Source organism: Tursiops truncatus, chromosome 4 (assembly GCF_011762595.2).
Source record: "Tursiops truncatus isolate mTurTru1 chromosome 4, mTurTru1.mat.Y, whole genome shotgun sequence".
In the NCBI taxonomy this organism is placed as follows: Eukaryota; Metazoa; Chordata; class Mammalia; order Artiodactyla; family Delphinidae; genus Tursiops; species Tursiops truncatus.
In genome coordinates, this window is record NC_047037.1 from 23994463 (window position 1) to 24015371 (window position 20909).

Sequence of the window (20909 nt, forward strand, 5' to 3'; positions counted from 1 at the left end):
ATCAAGGTTTTACATCTTATAAATTTTATTATATTTTTCCTAAATTTCCATGAAGGAAGATTGTGCAAACTTACAGTGACACAGGCAATTCCTTAGAGTTCCCTTTTTATTCACTTTGTTTATTCAATAGATATTTATTGAGCCTTATGATATGCTAAGCTCTCTGCTGGGAGTTGGTGTTCAGTGACAAACACAACAAGTGTGCTAGGCGCCCTTCTGAACTTACAGATTAGTTTTGGGGTCATCTGTATATCTTCTTAAAATTTATTTATTTTATTTATTTTTGGCTACGTTTATTTGGGTCTTCATTGCTGTGCTCGGGCTTTCTCTAGTTGCGGCGAGCAGGGGCTACTATTCGTGGCGGTGCACGGGCCTCTCATTGCGGTGGCCTCTCCCGTTGCGGAGCACAGGCTCTAGGCGCATGGGCTCAGGAGCTGTGGCTCACGGGCTCTAGAGAGCAGGCTCAGCAGTTGTGGCGCACGGGCCTAGCTGCTCCGCGGCATGTGGGATCCTCCAGGACCAGGGCTCGAACCCGCGCCCCCTGCACCGGCAGGCAGACTCTCAACCACTGCACCACCAGGGAAGCTCTGTATATCTTCTTTAAGAAATTGCTTGTTTGTGACTTATCTATTTTTCTGAATTTTTGGTTTGATTTTCCAGAAGTCAAAATTCTAGGATATTTGGCATATGAAGTATAAGGGGTACAAGGAATGAAATCTCTTGGGGTACAGTAACTTTGTTTTCCAAACCAAAAATAGAATAGAGGATAGAAAAGCACAATAGTACTTAGATGGGGACAAAAGAACAAAGTGTCTGAAAATAGGTCGGTCCTCAAAAGTCTGAAATATATGATTTCCTCACCCATGGAAAGGGAGGAATTTCCACACGCAGAGAGGCCGAGGGCATAGGCCATAGACAACCTCATATCCCCAGTTTTGCCTTGAGCAGGCTTTTCAGTAGTTTGACTCAAATTAAACTCAGAAACCCCTATGGAGGAGAACACTTCAATACCATTTATCATTCTCAATCAGCAACTTTAACTTTAAAAATAATACAAAACTCAGTGATGACAAGATAGCAAACTAGCTTCAGCTGCTGGCTCCTTCTTCCCAAATGAAACCTGGAGAAACTACATGATTGAGAGAAAACATGGAACCAAGCAAGTAATAAAAACTATAAGAACACCTGGAGAGGCCAGAGGTGGTCAAAGTGGTATGAAGGATGGCCACACCTGCACAGCAGCGAAAGCAGGAGTCGGAAGAGAGAATCAGTTAGAGATTTTAACTTCTGCATCTGCCTCTTGCCCTTATTGTTTTGGGGTGATCTTCGCCCGCCTCACTGCAATAGCCTAGAGCATCCATCGTGGTAGCCCTGGAAGTAGCATCTGGGCAGTGAAGAAGTTGATAAAAGTGCAGGATGACCAGTTGCCCTGCCTTTGAGCATCCTCTGTCCTCCATCTCCTGTGCCTCCAAACCCTCAGGATGATGGAAAATGACCTAGAGAGACTCTGCCTCTTCCCAGTGTTGCTATGTTCTAAGGGTTTAAGGGTGAATCCCTGACAGACGAATTGCCAGAGGAGTGAAACCAATTCAATTTTGGGGGGTGATCAAAAGTTTGATGGTGCTGAGGGCTTCCTCCACCCTGGAGCTCATCCCCGCGCATCTCCTAAAAATCACTGAAGGAACTCTAGTGTGTGTCCCTCGTAACATTTCCTCATAACATTGGCAGACAGGATGGACCCCAGGAAGATATGGGCTCACAGGCCAAAATAACAAAATGCCCCAAAAAGCACAACCACTTAAAACAGAGACCAAAATCTGGACATAGACCACAAGAAGCAAAACTATTGGAAACGGCAAACCAACAATTTAAAATATGCATAATTAGTATCCTTAAAGAGATAAAGAAGAATATTAGTCATTTGGAACAGGTACAAGAGGTTGGAAAAAATAATCAAATGGAAATATTAAATACAAAAAAGTGTTAAAAGAGAGAAAAGCAGGCACCACTTTTATCTAAAACAAAATTAGCATCAGTCAATTAATGGAAAAGTCAGTTAAAGCAAGGAATCATTTTAAAATGACACAAATACCTCCAACATTTAATCATCACTTACATAAATGCATATTAATTTGCCAATCTTTTGATAAAGATTCAATGCTTTTTCTTTGAATCTTAGGGTTCTAGGATGCCTTTCTTGCACAAAGCACACCCAAAATATATCTACCAGAACTTCCAGTTTCTATTTCTGTGTCTTTAGTTCAGAGCCAAGAATTAAAGACATCAGCAAAGCATATACGTTAAGAATTTTTTCTGTATTTAAACGTTTTATAGTTGTCCTGCTCACCACTAATTTAGTATCATTTTCTATGCAACTAAATTTTACCAAGTTTTTTCTACACATTTAACTTAGTTTTGAAAAACATCAACTCTTTCTTTCATAGTCACACTTAATCTACGTAGTTAAATTAGCAATTACAAATACCAATTTAAAGCAAAGATAAACAGACTTTGGAACAAGTGGAACTGACTCTCATTAAGCCTAAAAATTTATGTGGTAAGAAGGAATGGAGGGTTAAACTAGAGAGTAGAGACTGATTAAGATCTTCTAGTGCATATCTACAGCTGAGTCTTTCCCTCGGTATTTGAATATGATTTGTTTTGCATACAAACTCATTCTGAACATCATCGAAAATACACATGTAGCCCAAGAGAACTTTCTGAGGGATCTTTGTGTGGTAACTCTGAAATACCCAAAGAGTTTGGAACAAAAATAAAATTAGCTCCAAACCACCAAAGTAAGTCAAAGCTAAAACTCTCATACAGAATCGATTTAGGCATGCCTGGTTTTTACGTGAAAATATAATTGCCTTCCTTGGAAACAAAGAGAAATACACGCACGTACTGTAATCATTCATAGTTTTTGACATTTTACTTATATTGTCAAGGGTGTGCAGTAGCTTCAATACAAAGAGGCTTCAGGGAGGGGGGGCTTTATAAATCTTGCTGAAAAAGAAGCTCAACAAAGTTAATCGGTGTAAAATAAGAGTTTTCTGGAGTTCAGTACGAGCACTGACAATCTACATTCACTACATTTTAACTCTCCATTACAAAGAAACAAGGCAAGCAAACTTAATTTTCATCAGCTATTGATTTAGTGATATTCGTGCCTTCATAAAAATCATTTGCAGCTGTTTTCTAATTACATGGCGTCATTCAATTGTCATATATTTTGGTCTCATTTTCATTGATTTCTCTGATTTATAAAGACTCTTTTGCATGTTCCAATGTCTTATCATGTTTAGCACAATGTTCTACTCTAAGCTTCAAACCTTCTATTGAATGCCTTTCCATAATCTAATCCACCATAGTTCAGAAATTGAATTCAAAATCTTCTTCCTAATTAAAATGCTTTTTAACCCTTCGTTGTGATATTTTCTCTGTCAGTCAAATCAATGAACTCTTTAACCATCTGGAAAACAAAGAATTAAGAGTTTGAATATTACTATTTACGTATAATATAAAGTTGTGTTACATACTTGTATCAGACTTAAAATCAGATTGAAATACATAAGAAAAAATATATACCTCTTTACATTCTAAATTGTGAAAAACCTACCTCCATGTATTGTACAAGAGATGACCTCAAAGCAAAAGGAAAAGTTGAACAAAGAGTTTGGTCAGGTTAGATAGCAAATCAGTTGAATTAGTCTTCAAATTACTTTCCCTCAAAAATAGGAGATGGGGTAAGGGTGGTAAAATAGTTTTTTCTGAGAAGTTCTGGTTACTGTCGTACCATTACAGTAAATTATTCAAAATTATCTCATTCAGAAAGTTTATCAAAGGAATTCAAACATGATAGATGCACTAACATAAATGCCAGTGTTTATTAGGTGTAACATAACATGAAGCAAAGAATCTCTGGAAATTTTCAAGCTAGCTTTACAACTAAGTGTTATTCCAAACACATGCTTCAACTTCTCAATCTGAAATACTGAGGCAAAGCCTTTCTCAGTGAATACTGGTTTGGTTCTAGTGTTTTGCATTTGTCCTGATATTCTATGCATTACATTGTGAAATAGCTGATCATAAAACAACACTGAGTAATGTCCTTAATCCTAGGCATTTGTAACACTTTCATCAAGGAAATGGGATGGCAGGAAGAAGTCGAACACAGCTCACAGTGTTTGGGGCTCAGTATACTGTATGTTGCCAGTGCCAAATCTTCATGTAGAAAGAGCACAATATTCTCAGGGTGGATGGAGCAATATATCCTCAGCCATGTTGTGGGTGGTTGTCACTCAGATCAGTGGCAAGGGCTGGGGTATTGGTATTCAACTCAGAGACCTAAAGAAATGACATCATTAGAAATCTTCCTTTTTGTGTACATTCTTCACACTCCCGCTCAAGAAAGAATTCAGCATAGGCTAATTATAAAGATAAAAAGACACACAAGATGAATAAGAAAACAGATTAAGAATAGCTAAATGAAAATGAAATGAAAATAGCTAAATGAAAATGACCTTTAAAATTTTTGATAATGTGTGAAGTGTGAATTTTTTTATACCAATGCCTAACAATATCGATGTTTCTCTTGGTTTTTTCATTAAGAGATTTTTTTAAAGTTTTAATTTCTTCAAAGAAAATATATTGTTTCAACTAGCTAATTTATTTGTTGGCCAAACCATGGAGAAATTATGTTATGCCCTCTCCTTTTTTTTTTTTTTTTTCCTAAAGGCCAGTATTATTAGATTTGCTGAGAAGATCCTTCTGGAGAACACTTATTTGAACATAATTCTGGTTACTTTAGCCCCCCAAGCCTTTGCAGGTATTCTAGACTAGAGGCTCCACATGCCAACCACAAACTCCTAGCAAAATGTTTACTTTCAAGACTAACAAGACTGTAGGATGAAAAATGGCATTTGCTGCCTACACTGTAAAATTGCCTAAACTGCAACTCTTCTGATGGAAATCCCCTTTCTGCTGTTAGAGCAAAGCAGTATGGAATAAAATGATACCCAACTTGACTTATTTTTTTTATGAGCTAAAGTAGTAGAAGTAGGAGAAGTAGTTGAAAGTGATAGAGAATGAAATTTCAGCTCAACATAAGGAAAGATTTTCTTACAGTTACAGATGTCTAAAAATGCCATTTGCTTCCTTGGTAAGTGGTGAGGTTTCTGCCTTTGGCTGTGTTCAGTTATAAGCTGGAGAGACCGTTAACAAGAGTGTTGGAGCAATCAAGCATTGGCTAGATGTCTGGACTACATACATCACAAGGTGACTCTACCTTTGAAATTTGTGTTCCTATATTCTGGTGTGCCTGTGTATGTGCATGTGTGTGTGTGTATGTGTTTAAATTCATCAAAATAGATCTAAGGCCAGTCTCATTTGGTGAACCAATATTCCTGATCAATATCATGATAATAAGAACTTTGAAGTTGCAGACTTGAGAAGTTACTCTTAACGTAATAGTGTATTAACTTAAATGCAACCTTACAAAACTCTACACTTTTACCTTAATAGCCCCCCAAAAAGGAAGAATCAAAACTGGAAAACCTCCAGAAATAAGAACACTATTATCAGTGTTTACTGGCTAAAGTAATTTAGCAAATTCATAGAAAATAACCTTCCCCTTAAGTTATAAGCTTAAGGATTTCAAGAAAATCTGGCTATAGTATGTATTTGGTTTAATGAAGCTCAGTTCCTTGTAGCTGTAACTACATTTATTTCCTATATTAGCTTTACTTACTTAATGATGCCTATTCATCTTCATAAAATGTGTTCTGTTGTGTTTTTATAGGCTGTGCTTTTGAAATTCTCATGTTTTTAAAAAGTCTAATTAAGTTTAAAAGAAAACAATGAAAGATGCAGGGGAGGGGAGAGAGCTGGGTAGCAGCCAGGAGTGCATAAGGAACCCAAGAATTCTCAAACAAAGAAATATTGAGTGGGCCAAAAGTTTCATTTGTTTTTTTTTCTGTAAGATGGCTCTAGTAGCACTTAGCTGTCTTTAACTTCATTCGAAACAATTTTGTTAGATTGTATGTGACAGCTGTCATATCATGTCAATTTTGTTAGATTGTATGTGACAGCATGCATTTTAAAAAGACATCAAAATTGGTGAATTTTTGTGTAGCCATTTTAATATTGAAGGTGGAAGAAAAATAGCAACACTTTCAGCATATTATGCTTTCCTATTTCAAGAAAGGTAAAAACGCAACTGAGATGCAAAAAAAGATTTGTGCAGTGTATGGAGAAGGTGCTGTGACTGATTGAACGTGTCCAAAGTGGTTTGCAAAGTTTCGCACTGGAGATTTCTCGCTCGATGATGCTCCATGGTTCGGTAGACCAGTTGAAGTTGATCGCGACAAAATCGAGACATTACTTGAGAGCAATCGATGTTATACCACGCGGGAGATAGCCGCCGTGCTCAAAATACCCAAATCAAGTATTGAAAATCATTTGCACCAGCTTGGTTAGCTCAGTAAAGGAGCTCTCTGAACCTCCTTTACTTCAGGGCCTGTATAGTCCTAACCTTGAAGAATCTGATCTTGGATTTGGAGTCCATCTCCTGCAAATGGGGCAGAGACATTGCATGAAGTTTGTCTTATTTTAGGCCATAGATAGATACCTAGATACATAGAGATATCAAGATATATATATGTATCGTAATATACATATAAAACCATATACAATCATTATGTAAGGCACAGTGAAAAGTCCAGAATTTCTCTAAGGGGAAAGGGGTGAATGGGAAGGAGATTTGTCTTGAAGTTACAAATGCATGGCAAGACCTTTGTTTTTACTTTTTGTACTTTGAGAGGAGGGAAAGTGTTGGAAGAATCAGCTTGGGTGAGCAGATGGTAATAGACATTGCAGGGGGACAAGTATCCCCTACCTCAAGTCAGCCCCTGCATCCACTAGTTGGGTACGAGGAAATTTACCTTTCGGGTTTCTTTACTTGAAAAACAATGTGGTCGGAGTCACAGATATCTTCCCTAGAAGATATCTAGGGAAGAGTTGCTCTGATGATCAAACAGGATGTATATATGTATGAAACTATACTTTGCAGACTGTAATGTGTTACAAATATTCACCAATACTATTATTACAAACTTCTCGCTGTCCCTGAACCTGAATCTTGTCTAATGGAGAGGCAGCCTAGTCTGGCAGAAGTGGCATGTGCCTTGGACGAAACTCGGGACAACTCAGTTCTTCCCTTTATTGAGCTTTACGTGGGCAAATGCATTACTATGGTTGAGTGCAATTTCCCCAACTGTAAAAGAGAAATAATATTATCAATTTATGAGTTTTCTTTTCATAATGACATGAATTGCTAAAAATGTTTAAAGTAAGCAAAAGCCTTTAACTCGTTCCCTAGCACAAGTTAAGTCCTAAAAAAATGAGTCCCATTAGCATTATTACTATTTTAGAAGTAGTGATACTGATATTATGACAGTGTCCTAAATCTAGAAGAGGATCTCAAAGGATTGCACTTGTACTTATTTGTAACTATAGATCTTCGGCTTTGTAAGGAGAGGCTTCACTCTGGGAACCATGACCTTGACTGGCAACAAAGCTTTCAGATCCCTTATGTCCTGGTGATAAAGGTCACAGGTCTTCAGCACAATTCAAGTCCTATGCTACCTGTAGAGCCCACAGGAATTATTGGGTTCACCTTGAACAGTTTTCTTCAGGACTTGGGACTAAGCAAATATTAGAATCCCAGGAGCAAAAGTTTATAATTTTAATAGAATATATTGTAATGTTTGTTTGCAAATCCCCCAATATAGGAATAAAAATTGTTTACTTGTACTCCAGTTTGTTCAGAATAGTTATACCCAATAATGTGTAAAAAAATGAAATCTGAGATATTCTCTAAAGAAGGCTCCCAGTTAGGAATAAGGGCAAATTTTATTAACAAACAAACAAAAAATTAATCCCAGGACAAAATTATGGGGAAAATAAAAGAATATAGTTAGTTCTTTCTTTCCTTTCACTTTTATTATAGTTTTGTAGGTTCTTTAACATCCCAATTAAAATGAATTTCAGTGCATTACTTGGCCAAGTAAATGAAAGTCAATATGTTGAAACAAACTGTAAGTCAAATAAAAGCCATACTGAGGAGTTCATGTGAATTTAATTAGTATTAGTAAAGCAGGGTATAGTGAACTGCTGTAATATTTCTGTACATGAACCACAGTAATATGGTTGTTTCATTCTTTTACTAATAGGAGAAAAAGTCAATCAGAATTAGTAATAAACATACTTTATAAAACAGATATGACTTTTTCTTACTTTCTAGTAAGTACAGTAAGTAACACCAACTGAAAAACATAGTATCAAATAAGTCTTTAGAGAACACGGTTTGCTGACCAGATTATGTTGTTTAACATGTAAATTGTTACCATGAACTTTCTGAGTTTTTAAACACAGATTGTCCTCTTATGCAGTTTAAATATTTCCCTAGTCTTGCTTGCCCTATTAAACGTGCTTTTTTGTCCTAAAGAAAAGCTCTGCTAAGCAAATATTACTTTTAACCTGGGTCCCCTCCACGGGCTCCCAAACTGTGAATTAAGGGAAATAAAACAAATGTTGCTTACTGTACTGGATAAATAAAATGTTGACTCAAGTTATTTTTCATTGACCCTGAGTGGGAAGGAAGTAGATTCGAGGTTATTCATATTAAATACTGAATTAACTAGTTAGACATTTATTATTATTATTGGTTTGGGGGTGGAGTTTGTTCTTTTTTCTCTTTTCCAAAATCGACCAGTAAATCTATTCCCTCAGTAATTGACTACTCTGGGCCAGACTCAGGCAATGAAGGTTTAATGGTCAAATTGGTTGCTTCTGTCAGCTTGGCCTTAAGGTACATTCTCTTTCTGAAACACGTCTTCAGGAGATTTTTGCATGTGAAACACAAAGTTGAATTTGCCCACACATTTTCATTAAGTGCCCTGAGAAGGAAGTTATTATGAAGCCTATTCATTCAGAGGAATGTTGTTACATGATATAAGTAGACAAAGGAGTGCTAATCAGTGCTGCTGCCTTGCTATGAAGGGAATCTTTTTTAAAATGCTAACAACCATCTACAATTTAAAATAAGTGAGTCTATTAGATTGTCAAAGGTTTTTTTAAAATTGATAAAAATTAATTTTGGCAAGAGTGTGAGGAAAGGGCGGCCTCTACACCATTATTAGAGATGTAAATTGGTATAATCTTTCTGAAGGGCAGGCTGGTAGTATGTTGAAAAAGAAAAATTAATATATATCCTTTGACAGAAGTAGCCCAGATCTAGGAATTTCACCTAAGGAGTAATCACTCAGCTAGGGAGAGAGATTTGTATAAAGATGCTCAGTGCAGCACTGAGCTTATAAGGTTATAAGTTTATAAGGGGAAAATCTGGAACAACCAAATGTCTAATAATGGGTAATAATAGATACAGTGAAATAAAATTGGGTATGAAGATACAAAGGGATATTGTGCTGCCATTAAAAATTGTTCAGTAGATTGAGATTTATTGCCATGGAAAGAGGCTTGTGAAATATTACTGACTTAATTAAAGTAAATTATATAAAAATACAGTCAGATTTATGTAACATAATGCATGTCGTCTATATAATCTATAGATCTGTGAATAAAGAGATCACTGAAAAAGATGTTCCACAAAAAGATAAGTGCTTTTTTTGGTGGTTGTTTGTATTTTCCTGCACTCAAGAACAACTTTTAAAGAAAATAAGAAAAATATTAGATAAGAATGCTTGATAACTTCCTGAAAGTAAAAAGATGAAGAGTTGGAGCTTAAGCAAGGCTAAAGAAGGAAAACATTTGGGAAGTATTTTATTCCACTTTAAAATTTTTATTATAATTTAATTCAGTTTTTTAAGCTATGAAAGTAACATGTTCATGGTAAAAAACAAAATTTAATAGGAATGTCAAACGTCTGTAAAGTGGAGTGCAAGTTATGTGTATATGTATATGTTAATACACGATGGATTCATACGTGTACAGACATATCCTTTGTTTCCTTAACTTACTTTTTTTTTTTAATGTCTCACAATCAGAAGTCCTAACTCCAGCTAATAACTGCTGAATTCATCACACACATTTCTGAACCAAACACGCTGGGCTGAGCGTGGGGAAAGAGGTGGACCCCAGAGGCAAATTGGGGTATGACCACTAACAAGAGGCTGAATGGATCCTAATCAGCAAAATGTCCCCTCTAGAGTAAAAGACACTTGGAATGGGGACCGGAGAAGGAGAAGCCCTATGAATTTAACCTTGATACGTGATTATTAATGTCAAAAACTGGATAGCTGCTCTGGACTGAATGTCTCCCCTTAACCCCCTTCAAATTCATTTGTTGAAGTCCTAATCCCCAGTGTGATGGCATTTGGAGGTGGGGCCTTTGGGAGGTAATTAGGTCATGAGGGTGAAGTGCTCATGAATGGAATTAGTGCCTTCAGAAAAAGACACACAAGAGAGAAGATCTCTCTTTCTCTCTGCCATGTAAGGATACAGCAAGTAGGCTGCTGTTTGCAAACCAGGAAGAGGACCCTCACCAGAACTAAATCAGCCAACACCTGGATCTTGGACTTCCCAGACCCAGAACTATGAGAAATAAATTTCTGTTGTTCAAGGCACCCAGTCTATAGTATTTTATTATAGCAGCCTGACATGTTATGGCAGATTAAGACAGCAGCCAAATCTCACTTTTTGAAAAAGTAAAGACATAATGAGATAGAAAAGTGTCCCCCATCTCCTACATTTCCCCCTATATTTTCAAGCTGTCTGTGGTTATTTGAGTGACGGTGTTTGTTTTGATGGGCTGGCCTAGAATGTAAAGTGAGTACTCAGGGTAATTGACGATCGCTAACCCCTGCAGAAAGACCATCCTGTACCAAAAGAGCTGTGATTTTTTTTTAATCCATCCTTTCTATTACTGGTTTTAAATAATGCGTCTGACAAGATTCTGCTTTTCTTTCTGTCAGTTGTCGGTGAACAGGTATTGGGCATTATTTGTGGGGCTGTAAATAAATTACATGAAAAAATAATGAGTCCTTAAAAAATCAAGAGAAATGTCTCCGGAGACGTCTACCTAACATGGTGATTTATGTAGGTCTGGGAAAGAAGTTTCAGAACTTCCAAATGAATAGTCTGGATCATAAACTAAAATCTCTTCTAAATCTCCCTTTGCTGTAGCCCTTGGACACATTTCCCTTTCACTTCTAATCTGGAAGTTGGAGAATGTTTTTCTTGTTCAACTTCAATTGTTTAGTTAATGGTCTAAGAATAACTCTTGGGGCCATCCCTCAGCATAACATGTTATTACTCTATCCCTCTGACTGAATGTGATGTCTTGATTGTGTTCTTGCTGAATTAACTGATCCCTGGGATTAATCATTTCCTTTTTACCAGCTGGAGATTGTAGACATTTAATGGATATACCTACGTCAGTCAGTTTAATGAGTCGCATTGTCTGAAGTTTGAAATATACTGATTATTCTAATTTGAAATATAATCGACATTCGTCCTCACTACAGGTTTCTAAGTTTTCCAGGTTTGCCCTTCCTGCCTGCCTGAGGAAGGTAATTTAGCTAAAGCTTTTTTTTTCTTTTTTTTATTTAGTTCTTCAGGGTCTGGGAACTCACGTGTATCTACTAAACAATTCTTGCATCGTTCACTGTGGTACACGTTAAGCAAATCGTGTAGTTTCAATTTCTGTAACAGGGACTGTTCTTTCGTCCTAGTAGGAATTGTTCCATGGAGGATCATGCCAGTTAATCTCACCCTGGGGTACCTCTGGCAGCCTTGCCGTTGGAAAGGAGGGTGGGATGTTGACACGGCTGCAGCATCTGTCACTGGGTAGAGAGCCAGGGTAGAGTCAGCTGACCTGGCAGGATAGGCAGGGCCCCTGCACCCCGCCAGAGGCTGAGCAAAAGGCCAAAGGATGGCCTTGCCAGTTACAGGAGGACTATTCAGTCACCAAATAAAGTCACAAGAAATTAAATGGACTCAAAGCTGAGTCGTAATTCATGGGTTTTGTTTTCTGTTTTGTTTTCAGTTGTTTGAATTTATGAACTTCTTGGCTGAGAACGTCATCTTCTGTTACATGGGCCTGGCGCTGTTCACGTTCCAGAATCATATCTTTAATGCTCTTTTCATACTTGGAGCCTTTGTATCCTTTGAAATACAGAACAATGGGTGATGAGAAAAGAGAACAAACTACTTACCTTTAGTGATTATTCTGTTAAATTGTTAAAGTAATTTCCTCAGGTTTACTGCAAAGCTCAAATTCAAGGCAGACAAGTAATTCTAATTAGGGGTGGAAATTATCCTAAGAAATTGGGGCCTTTATTAAATATTATGGTTCAGGATAAAAAGTTTGGAAAATACTGAGGGAAGTAAGGGGGAAAAACTAAAAGAAAATGACATTTTTTGAAGATTCAAAATATGTTTAACTCAAATTATGAATCATTTATATAAAGAGTATGTCAATCCATTTTTTATATTTAATCTGCATTAGAATGTATCAGAAGACAGCCAAGATTTAGAACTTCAGAAATACTTTCAGTGCAAGATGGTAAAATCTTTTTTTCCAGTGAGGACTTTGAAAAAAAGATAGTAAAGATCAAGTGAAATTAACACGATAGATGTGCTTTTAATGTCTTAAGCTCTGTGCACATGTAAGTTTATTTTAATAAGCTAGCCCCTTTCCTGTAAGTAAAAGGACAGGTGAAATCTAGACTTCAGTTTTAATGCAGAGGGCTTTTCTAGCTCTAGGTCTGGGGTATAAGCATTCCCAGTAGGAAGGGATGTCTATCAGAAAGGATACTGAGCCACTGCGCATGTCCCCAAGGACAGTCAGCAGCTGTTGTCCTTGTTCCCACCTGGAAAATGGGCAGATGCCCCCTAGGATCACAGGCAGACGATTGTAACAGCCAAGAGAGCTGACTCCTCTCTGGAAGCCAGGGTCCAACTAAGCACCTGCACCTACCTCTTGTTCTCTTTTCATTGAGCAGTCAAGTGAATTTTCAAATTCCATCCGAAACCTGGATCCTAGAAGGAAGCTCCCTCTTCCCAAATAACTCCATCCCATCTGAGGACAAACTAGAATAGACAGACTATCAGGGAAGGAGTCCAAGATGTCAAAAGAGGAGAGATGACTACCACAAATATTTTCACAGATTTTTAACCTAGAAAGCTTGGAGTTTAGTGAAACATCTCTTAAAGCAGAAGTTGTATTATACATTTAGACAGGCAGTTCCTCTCAAAATTAAATCCACTAAAAGAAAAAAAATAAGTGAAACTTGCTAGGTTTAAGGAGTATAAACTGATGGAAAGTAAGATGATAATCGTGAGCTGAAGCACATTTATCCTTTCTAAAGTGCTGCTTGAGAGGATGATGCCACAGCCTCAGAATGGTCTCTGCCTCACATTTTGCAGCAGAACTGAGTGTAGAGTCAGTTATCAGCAGCATAAATATGATGAGAAAATTTACAGTGATTGAAATGGTATTGGGTTAACAATTTTAAACCGAGTATATGTTCAAAGAAGACAGAGTTCTCTACTGTTTCTGGACAGGAACTGACATTGAAAAATGAATTTTGGAAGCAAGTTGGACATACATGTATTGACATGTTTATTCCTGTTTTCTGGGTCCTAATATAGAGAAGCTTAAGGACATAATATTTAAAGCTCAAGAACTCTCACCCTTATTGCAGCAACATTTTCCTCAATGTTTCCCTGTGCTTATCCACAGCTAGCAATTTTTGTAGCCAGAGCATGCAACATATATCCCCTCTCCTTCCTCCTGAATCTGGGCCGGAAACACAAGATCCCCTGGAACTTTCAGCACATGATGATGTTTTCAGGTATGTGAACTACATTGTGTGTTAGTGCACGTCTTCTCTCGTAATTTCCCAGTACTTGGAAAACCATGAGGATACTTAGAGACCTTCTGGGGAAGCATAACTTCTCTTTATCCCATTGAACATACTGCCATGTGGATATCCATAAGTTCTGAACAACAATGGGATTTTTTTTTTTTTCCAGAAGGGAAATGAAATTAAAGGGAATCTTGTTGGAATGGCCTCAAGGTTCAGTATCTGCCGGAAACTGGCCTGGAATAGGCATTGGACTTTCCCCTGACTTATTTCAGATCAATTTTCACTTGGGAGAATTTGCATAATTTAATAATTTCATAAATTGCATACTTGCAGGTAAATAGTGTGTAAATGGTACCATTTTTGTTCAGTGTTAAAGCTCCTTCTCTTTAGAACCCCTGCTCCTTCCCTAATGCCAAGCTCCAGCAACTTCTTATGGTTAATACAAAAGCAAATCATATCTAAGTGTGATCAGTTATTAGTTGAGAAAACAAGTATTAATTGCACTCTCACCAAATGCCAAGAGCCGTTCTAGGCACAGGTGGATGAGATCGACAGGATCTCTGCTCTCAAACCATACCTGAAGGCTCTTTTTTTCCCAAAGAAAATAAACAAAATGAATTTGCTGACCCTGAACTACCCTGGGGATTCTGTTTCTCTCTGTTCAATTAATTTTCCTACCATCAGCCTTTTCTTGTTTGGAGACCTTTCCCCTTACATGCCTTCTATGTATTTATGCACTTATATTACACTCAGAGGTAGTTCATTGGAAGATGCATGAGAGTAAAACAAAACTGCTTCAGAATAGAGCAAACAAAATTTGGGGTATTCAGGGAGATATGGAAAGAGTGAGGAAAACTATCATTTATTGAATATCTGCTGTTTGCCACTCACTATATATCAATCCTATAAAGCAGATATTAACCCATTTTGTATATGGAAAAACTGAGGTTCAGGATCTCAAAGAGGTCAAGTAACTTGGCCAAGGATGAACTCATCCTTAAACCCAGGTCTGTGAGACTTCACCTCAAACCCAACTAAGTGTCCCAAATCCACATTTCTAGAAGTAGTAGTAGGAATAAAAGGCTTGTTTCACCTTCAGGTCCCTCCCAGCCTGTTCCACACAGTAAAGGGTGGGAGCTCTCAGGCTGAGAATGAGTCATTTAATCAAGTACTGGCAAATGGAGACCCAGAGTTTAAAAATGCCCTTCTGTAGGCCTCTGACAGTGCTTCTCTACATTTCCAGACATGCCGGCGGGGTGAGAGAGGGAGTCATACAGAGGATAATTCGTACCGATAGGTGATCTTTGACTTAGAGCAGCGATGAACTTTGGTAATGATTGACTCCATTGTGGGAAAGCAAAAGGCAAATTGGATCACATAAATAAGAAGTCGGCACTGGGTTGCACTTTTGCAAAGCATTTCTAGGAGGTGGGAAGCACTTTTCCTTCGTTCCCATCAAAGTATCAGTAGCTTTACTCTGGAGAATGGTGGTTTATTTTTAAAACTTGGAGATTATATTTTAAACAATGCTTTTTTTCCCAAAGAAGATTGTGAGAGAAGTGCAAGGTTTAGATAGCCGTGTTGGGATGTGAAGCGTCTGCCCAAATAACCTCGTGGCTTTCTGGATTCGGCACCTTCTGTGTTTGCTTAGCTGTTGGATTGGAACTGCATTAAAAACTGAGGCCAGCAGTATGGTGTGTATGACCAGGGGATGTGCGGAAGCCCAGAATTCGGTGATACCTTTATGATATCCTAAATCAGAGAGTCAGCAAACTATGGCCTTTGAACCAAATCTAGCCCACAGGAATTTTGTAACTAAAGTTGGAACACAGCTATACCCCTCTGTTTACATATTGTCTGTGGCTGCCTTTTGTGCTATAAGAGAAGAGGCAAATGTTGCCACAGAAATTGTATGGCCCACAAAACCTAAAATATTTACTATCTGGCCCTGTTCTAGATCATCTTCATCCTCTAGAAGAAAAATAATAACCCCATCACTTTAATGGGATTGACATTAATAGTTTAATTCAAGGGAATATCCATCTGCTAGTTCCTAGCATTAAGAACATTGGATTTTCCACCAAAAAGCTGTCTTCTTAAAAATGAGGAGATTGTAATGTTATAGGGTTAGGTAATGGAATCATAGATGCTCAACTCCAAAGTCACTTTATACCTTTCTAAGACCTTTTGTGGGTAATGTTTTGAGACTCATAGCCAGGGCAAGATAAGATAGGCGCTCTTGGTCTCTTCCTGCAGATTAAAAAAAAGAAAGAGAGAGAGAAAGACATGGAGAGTTTTTGAGTATCTTGCTCACGATCTGACAACTCATAAGAGATGAAATTGAGACTTGAACCCAGGCCTCTTGACTTTGAATTTAGAGCCTTCTCATCTGTCTTGACACAACTTCAGATTTACCCTCAAGGTCATGAGAACAAAAGTTAAATCCAAACCGTGCCCTTCCTAGCCCAGGCCAACTCCAGCATGTCTTAACATGCCTCTCATGCAAACCTGACCCCGATCCTGTTCACCGTAAACCACACACGTGGGTGACACCCCTCCCAGCCATAGGCTCAGGTTCTACACTGCACCCACTGACCCCCTTCAGAGTGTAGGAAGGACCAATGGAGTTTACCATGTGCGGCGCAGTATTTTTTCTTCAAAAGAGAATGGTCCAGACTGGGCTTTGATTTTCTGCATGAATTCTGATATGCCATACCTCACTCAGGACCTAAAGTTTTAAATATATTTGCCAGGAAGTACAGAATTTAAAAGGTCAACGTAAGGTAATGTAAGCCTGAGGAGGAAGTGAAAAAGCAGATCAAATAACACACTGTCTAGCCTTTTCTGAGTGTGTGGGCACAACAGCTGCTGAAACCAGAAGAAACAGCCAAACCCCTTAAAGAATATTTGCATTATAATGTAGCTTAATGTTCTTAATTATGTCTAGAGTGGTTTTGGTCATCCAGTAAGAAGGATAAGTTTGGAAGCTCTCTAGTGGAAACCACTTGTCCATGCTTCACTAATAAATTTAGATGGAGCCTTTCTTTACATAACTTAAAACATTTTTCAGAGTCCTCTGGAGAAGATAAACAACAATGACCCTCGATCTAAAATGGGAGCGTGAATTTATTTACACAATCCCTCAGTCAGTCACCCAGCTACTCATTCAGCAGACACTCCCTGACAGGCTCTCTTTGGTAGGTATTTGGGTGAACAAAGACAGCGATGAGAACCCTGCCCTTAAGGTGGCTTGCAGCCTAAGAGAGAGAACTTGGCTTTGGGCCAAGCTTGGTTCCCTAAGCCGATGTTTCAAAGACCAATCAAATAAGAACCAGAACTTCTGTCTTAGTCAATTACACCTACTATTTGACAAAGCCTTTTCCATCACCTTTACCCTCACCTTGTGCATGCCTTTTTGTACTGGGCAGGTAGAGAACTGGTGATGTATTTCAAGCAGAAGTGGATTTACTTGTAAAGTTAAAGAAGCTTCAGTTTTAAGCTCCCCGTGTCCCCCTTCCAAGACCCTGGGATGGGCGCTAGCAGTGTGTCCTAATGGTATATAAAATTTGTGAAAGGTGTTTTTGTATCATTTTTCTTAAAGAGGATTCAAAAATGTGTACGTTTCAGGCCCCATAAAACCTGAATCAGACCTGTTTCCAAATCTGGATGCACCTGGAGGTGACAGTTTGCAGAGGGATCCAGCTGCTTATTACTTACCTCCGGTTGGGGAGCACACACTACCGGCAGTGAGCATTGGAGCAAGGCGTGGAGCTGTGTAGATGGCTGGGGTACAGCAATGTTTTTGAGCAAAGCACACATTGTTCATTGATGACCTTACTGCCACTTCCACCACCCTGTGCCCTCCCCCCCCCCCCCGCACCCCCACCGTCTCCACCTTTGGCCTCTAGAGCCAGTTAAACTGAGCGAAGCAACTGTCAGGACCCAGATTGAATTTCTCACCTAGCACAGACCCTACCCGATTCGTTTTGTGTAGTCTAGTAATCCACACACATCAGCCTTGGAACCTTAAAATGAGGTCTCAAGGTCAGGAGCAGTGTGGTCTCTCTGCCTCATTTGCCTTGAGAAGCTTTTAATAATGCAATTTCTGTTTTTGGTAGCTAGGTTGCAGTTAAGAGTCAGTTGGGGAAGTCTACCCTGAGACATTTTCAGGCCTTCTTTAAATTCAAGGCCAGGAGTTCACAACTGCTCTGCTGTATCATGTGACACCCGGAACAAAGGGCTTAAGAGGACCGCTAAGCTCCCCTGAAACTGTTCCTGTCCCTCTCAGCACAGCCCTAGTTAGTGCCTGGGGTGAGCTGCCCTGCCCAGTTCTCAGCTCCCTTGAAACCGGAGAAGCGGAGCTCTGTGGTTTAAATTAAAGGAGGAGATGTGCTTTGCACAAATTAGCTTTCCTATTGATGTGGTGCATATTACAAAGATCGGGCCTCTTGTTTTAATTCAAATCCATGTGTTGCAATTTTGATTTAATTTAAAACTAAATAAGAGCCGGGAATTGCTTGAAGGAGAGGAAAAACCAAGCCCGGTTGAGCCCCGGCAGCCTTCCTGAAACCACTGTGGCTGGGGACTTTAGCCTACTGGGCTTCAGAGGCTCCATGCAGAGCTGCTGTGCTGATCCGGATGGAACGGAGGCCCTGAAGCACCCGGGCAGGTTCAAGGGCCCCAACGGTGGGTCACAGGACATAATTCTCCAATTTGTCCATTTCTGTTGCACTTTGAAGAGACATTGCACCCCTGATGTGTCCTATTGCATAAACTAGGAAGGGTTTTTAACCGGGGAAATGTGACCTCAGTGTATGGATATAATATAAAACCTCATCCAAGAGTTTACATAGCCATAAAGACAACAGCACCAAGGGTGGCCAGGCTTTGCTGCTAATGTTGCTTGTCGCTCATTTGATCGTCCCCAGCACTCATTGGCATTCAGACAGCTGCTGGCGCCAAAGAACTGAGAGAAAGGCCTGGAAGTAAAACTTTAAGAAAACTTTCCCATTAGCATTCAGTTTTGTCCCCCTTAATGGTAAAAAGACTGCCATTACTATTCAAGTTCTGGGAAATAGCGTATAGAACCTCAGTGTTCTACAGGACAGCTTAAGGACCACTGCCCAGGTGTAGGTGACAACCTTTCTCAGTGTGTTTTTGGTGAGCCACCAATCAGGCCATTGTCAGAGCCAGTCTGAGACTTTGACCAAGAAGTGGGCTTCCCAGTTGATTTATCAGTTATACCCAGGAAGAAAACATAAGTGGAATTCATGAAAGTGAAGAGTCCAGGTTATTTTTTCAGCAGTGCCTAGGAACAGGACTCTGTGTCCATGACCACCCAAATTAATGGAACGCTGTTAAGCCACCAGGACTGTCCCACAGTAACGACCAGCCACCATGTAAAAGGGACACTTCCATGCTTTGTTGATCCTTCACACCCAAAAGTGTGGTCCAGAGACCAGCAGCTAGGACATCACTTGGGGTCTCTTTAGAAATGCTGAATCCGAATCTGCTTTCTAACAAAATCCCCAGGCAATTCGCATGCATGTAAAACTTTGAGAAGTGCATCCCAGAACGTAATCAAGATTCGTGGTTTCTGTTCTGAACCTCTCTCTTCAATCCCTCCCTCCCACCTTATTCTGTTTTGCTTTGGACCCCCTTGGGTGCCAGGCTTGCTTTTTTTTTTTTTTTTATTTTTTTAGCATTCAAGTTGAAGAACTTCAATTTTTATTTTGTGTTGTTGTTTTTTTTTTAACATCTTTATTGGAGTCTAATTGCTTTACAATGGTGTGCTAGTTTCTGCTTCATAACAAAGTGAATCAGTCACACACACATATATGTTCCCATATCCCTTCCCCTTCCCCCTCCTTCCCACCCTCCCTATCCCACTCCTCTAGGTGGTCACAAAGCACCGAGCTCATCTCCCTGTGCTATGTGGCTGCTTCCCACTAGCTATCTATTTTACGTTTGGTGGTGTATATATGTCCGTGCCACTCTCGCACTTTGTCACAGCTTACCCTTCCCCCTCCCCATATCCTCAAGTCCATTGCTTCTTGTCCTTCCCCTTGCCGTCTGATCAGCACAGCAATGTTTACCCAGTTACAGAATCTCCTCCAGTTCCTCGAGTATGTGGAATTCTTTCCCTGTTCACTCAGGCTCTCCATCTGTCTGGACCCCTTTCCACACACACACCCCCACCCCTCACTCTTTTACTCAGCTAATACCTTTTATCCTTCAGATCTTGGCTTAGACATCACTTCCTGTAGGAAACCTTGTAACTCCTCAAGTCTGGGTTGATGTCCCCCTCCTCTGTTTCCGTAACACCCAATACTTCTCCTCTCCTAGCACCCATCACATTCTACCATGATTTTTGGTTTGCCTGCCTGTGTGCCCCTCTAGACAGGGAGCTTTGTGAGGCCAAATACTTACCTGTTTCATTCACTCTGTACCTCAGCACCCAGCCCACTACTTGAACCTTCCACAAATAATTGACGGATGAATAGGCAAATGAATGAACAACCTACAACAATGTCAATGCAACTAAAATTGTACATTTCACTAAAATTTCACTTAAGGACTATCCATTCCTGTTCTATCAGCCTGGGAACTTCTGAATCCAGAATTGACCCCAAAGGCAGCTCTCAGACCATGTTTGCCCAGGTGGGAGCTAAGCAACAATAAATTTAAGGAAAGAGATCAACAAATAAAGACTTTTGTTTTTGAAATAAAAGAAAATATTTTTTACCTACTCACTTCTGGCTAAAAAACCCTTCCCTGAGCATTCATAACAGTAAACATTGTTAATACTTCCTCAACAGTAGCATTCGGATATGAAACTATTTTTCAAATCTTTGCTTGCTTTGTGTTGGATGGATGTTTATGATTTCCAGTTGAAGACCTAAGATCTCATTAAAAACCCTGGGACTTTTATATGAGCCAAATGATTTGAATCAAGAATCAGGCTTGGGGCTTCCCTGGTGGCGCAGTGGTTGAGAGTCCGCCTGCCGATGCAGGGGACAC

General features: G+C 39.2%; 1 protein-coding gene across 1 annotated transcript in view; it reads left to right on the forward strand.

The window, feature by feature from the left end:
• The window catches only part of SLC9A9 (solute carrier family 9 member A9), a 538561-nt gene that overhangs the window by 311825 nt on the left and 205827 nt on the right, over positions 1-20909 (forward strand). Inside the window, exons 10-11 of the mRNA XM_019934313.3 lie at positions 12065-12178; positions 13763-13874. Of these exons, the coding sequence (XP_019789872.2) occupies positions 12065-12178; positions 13763-13874 (226 nt within the window). The remainder of the gene's footprint in view (positions 1-12064; positions 12179-13762; positions 13875-20909) is intronic.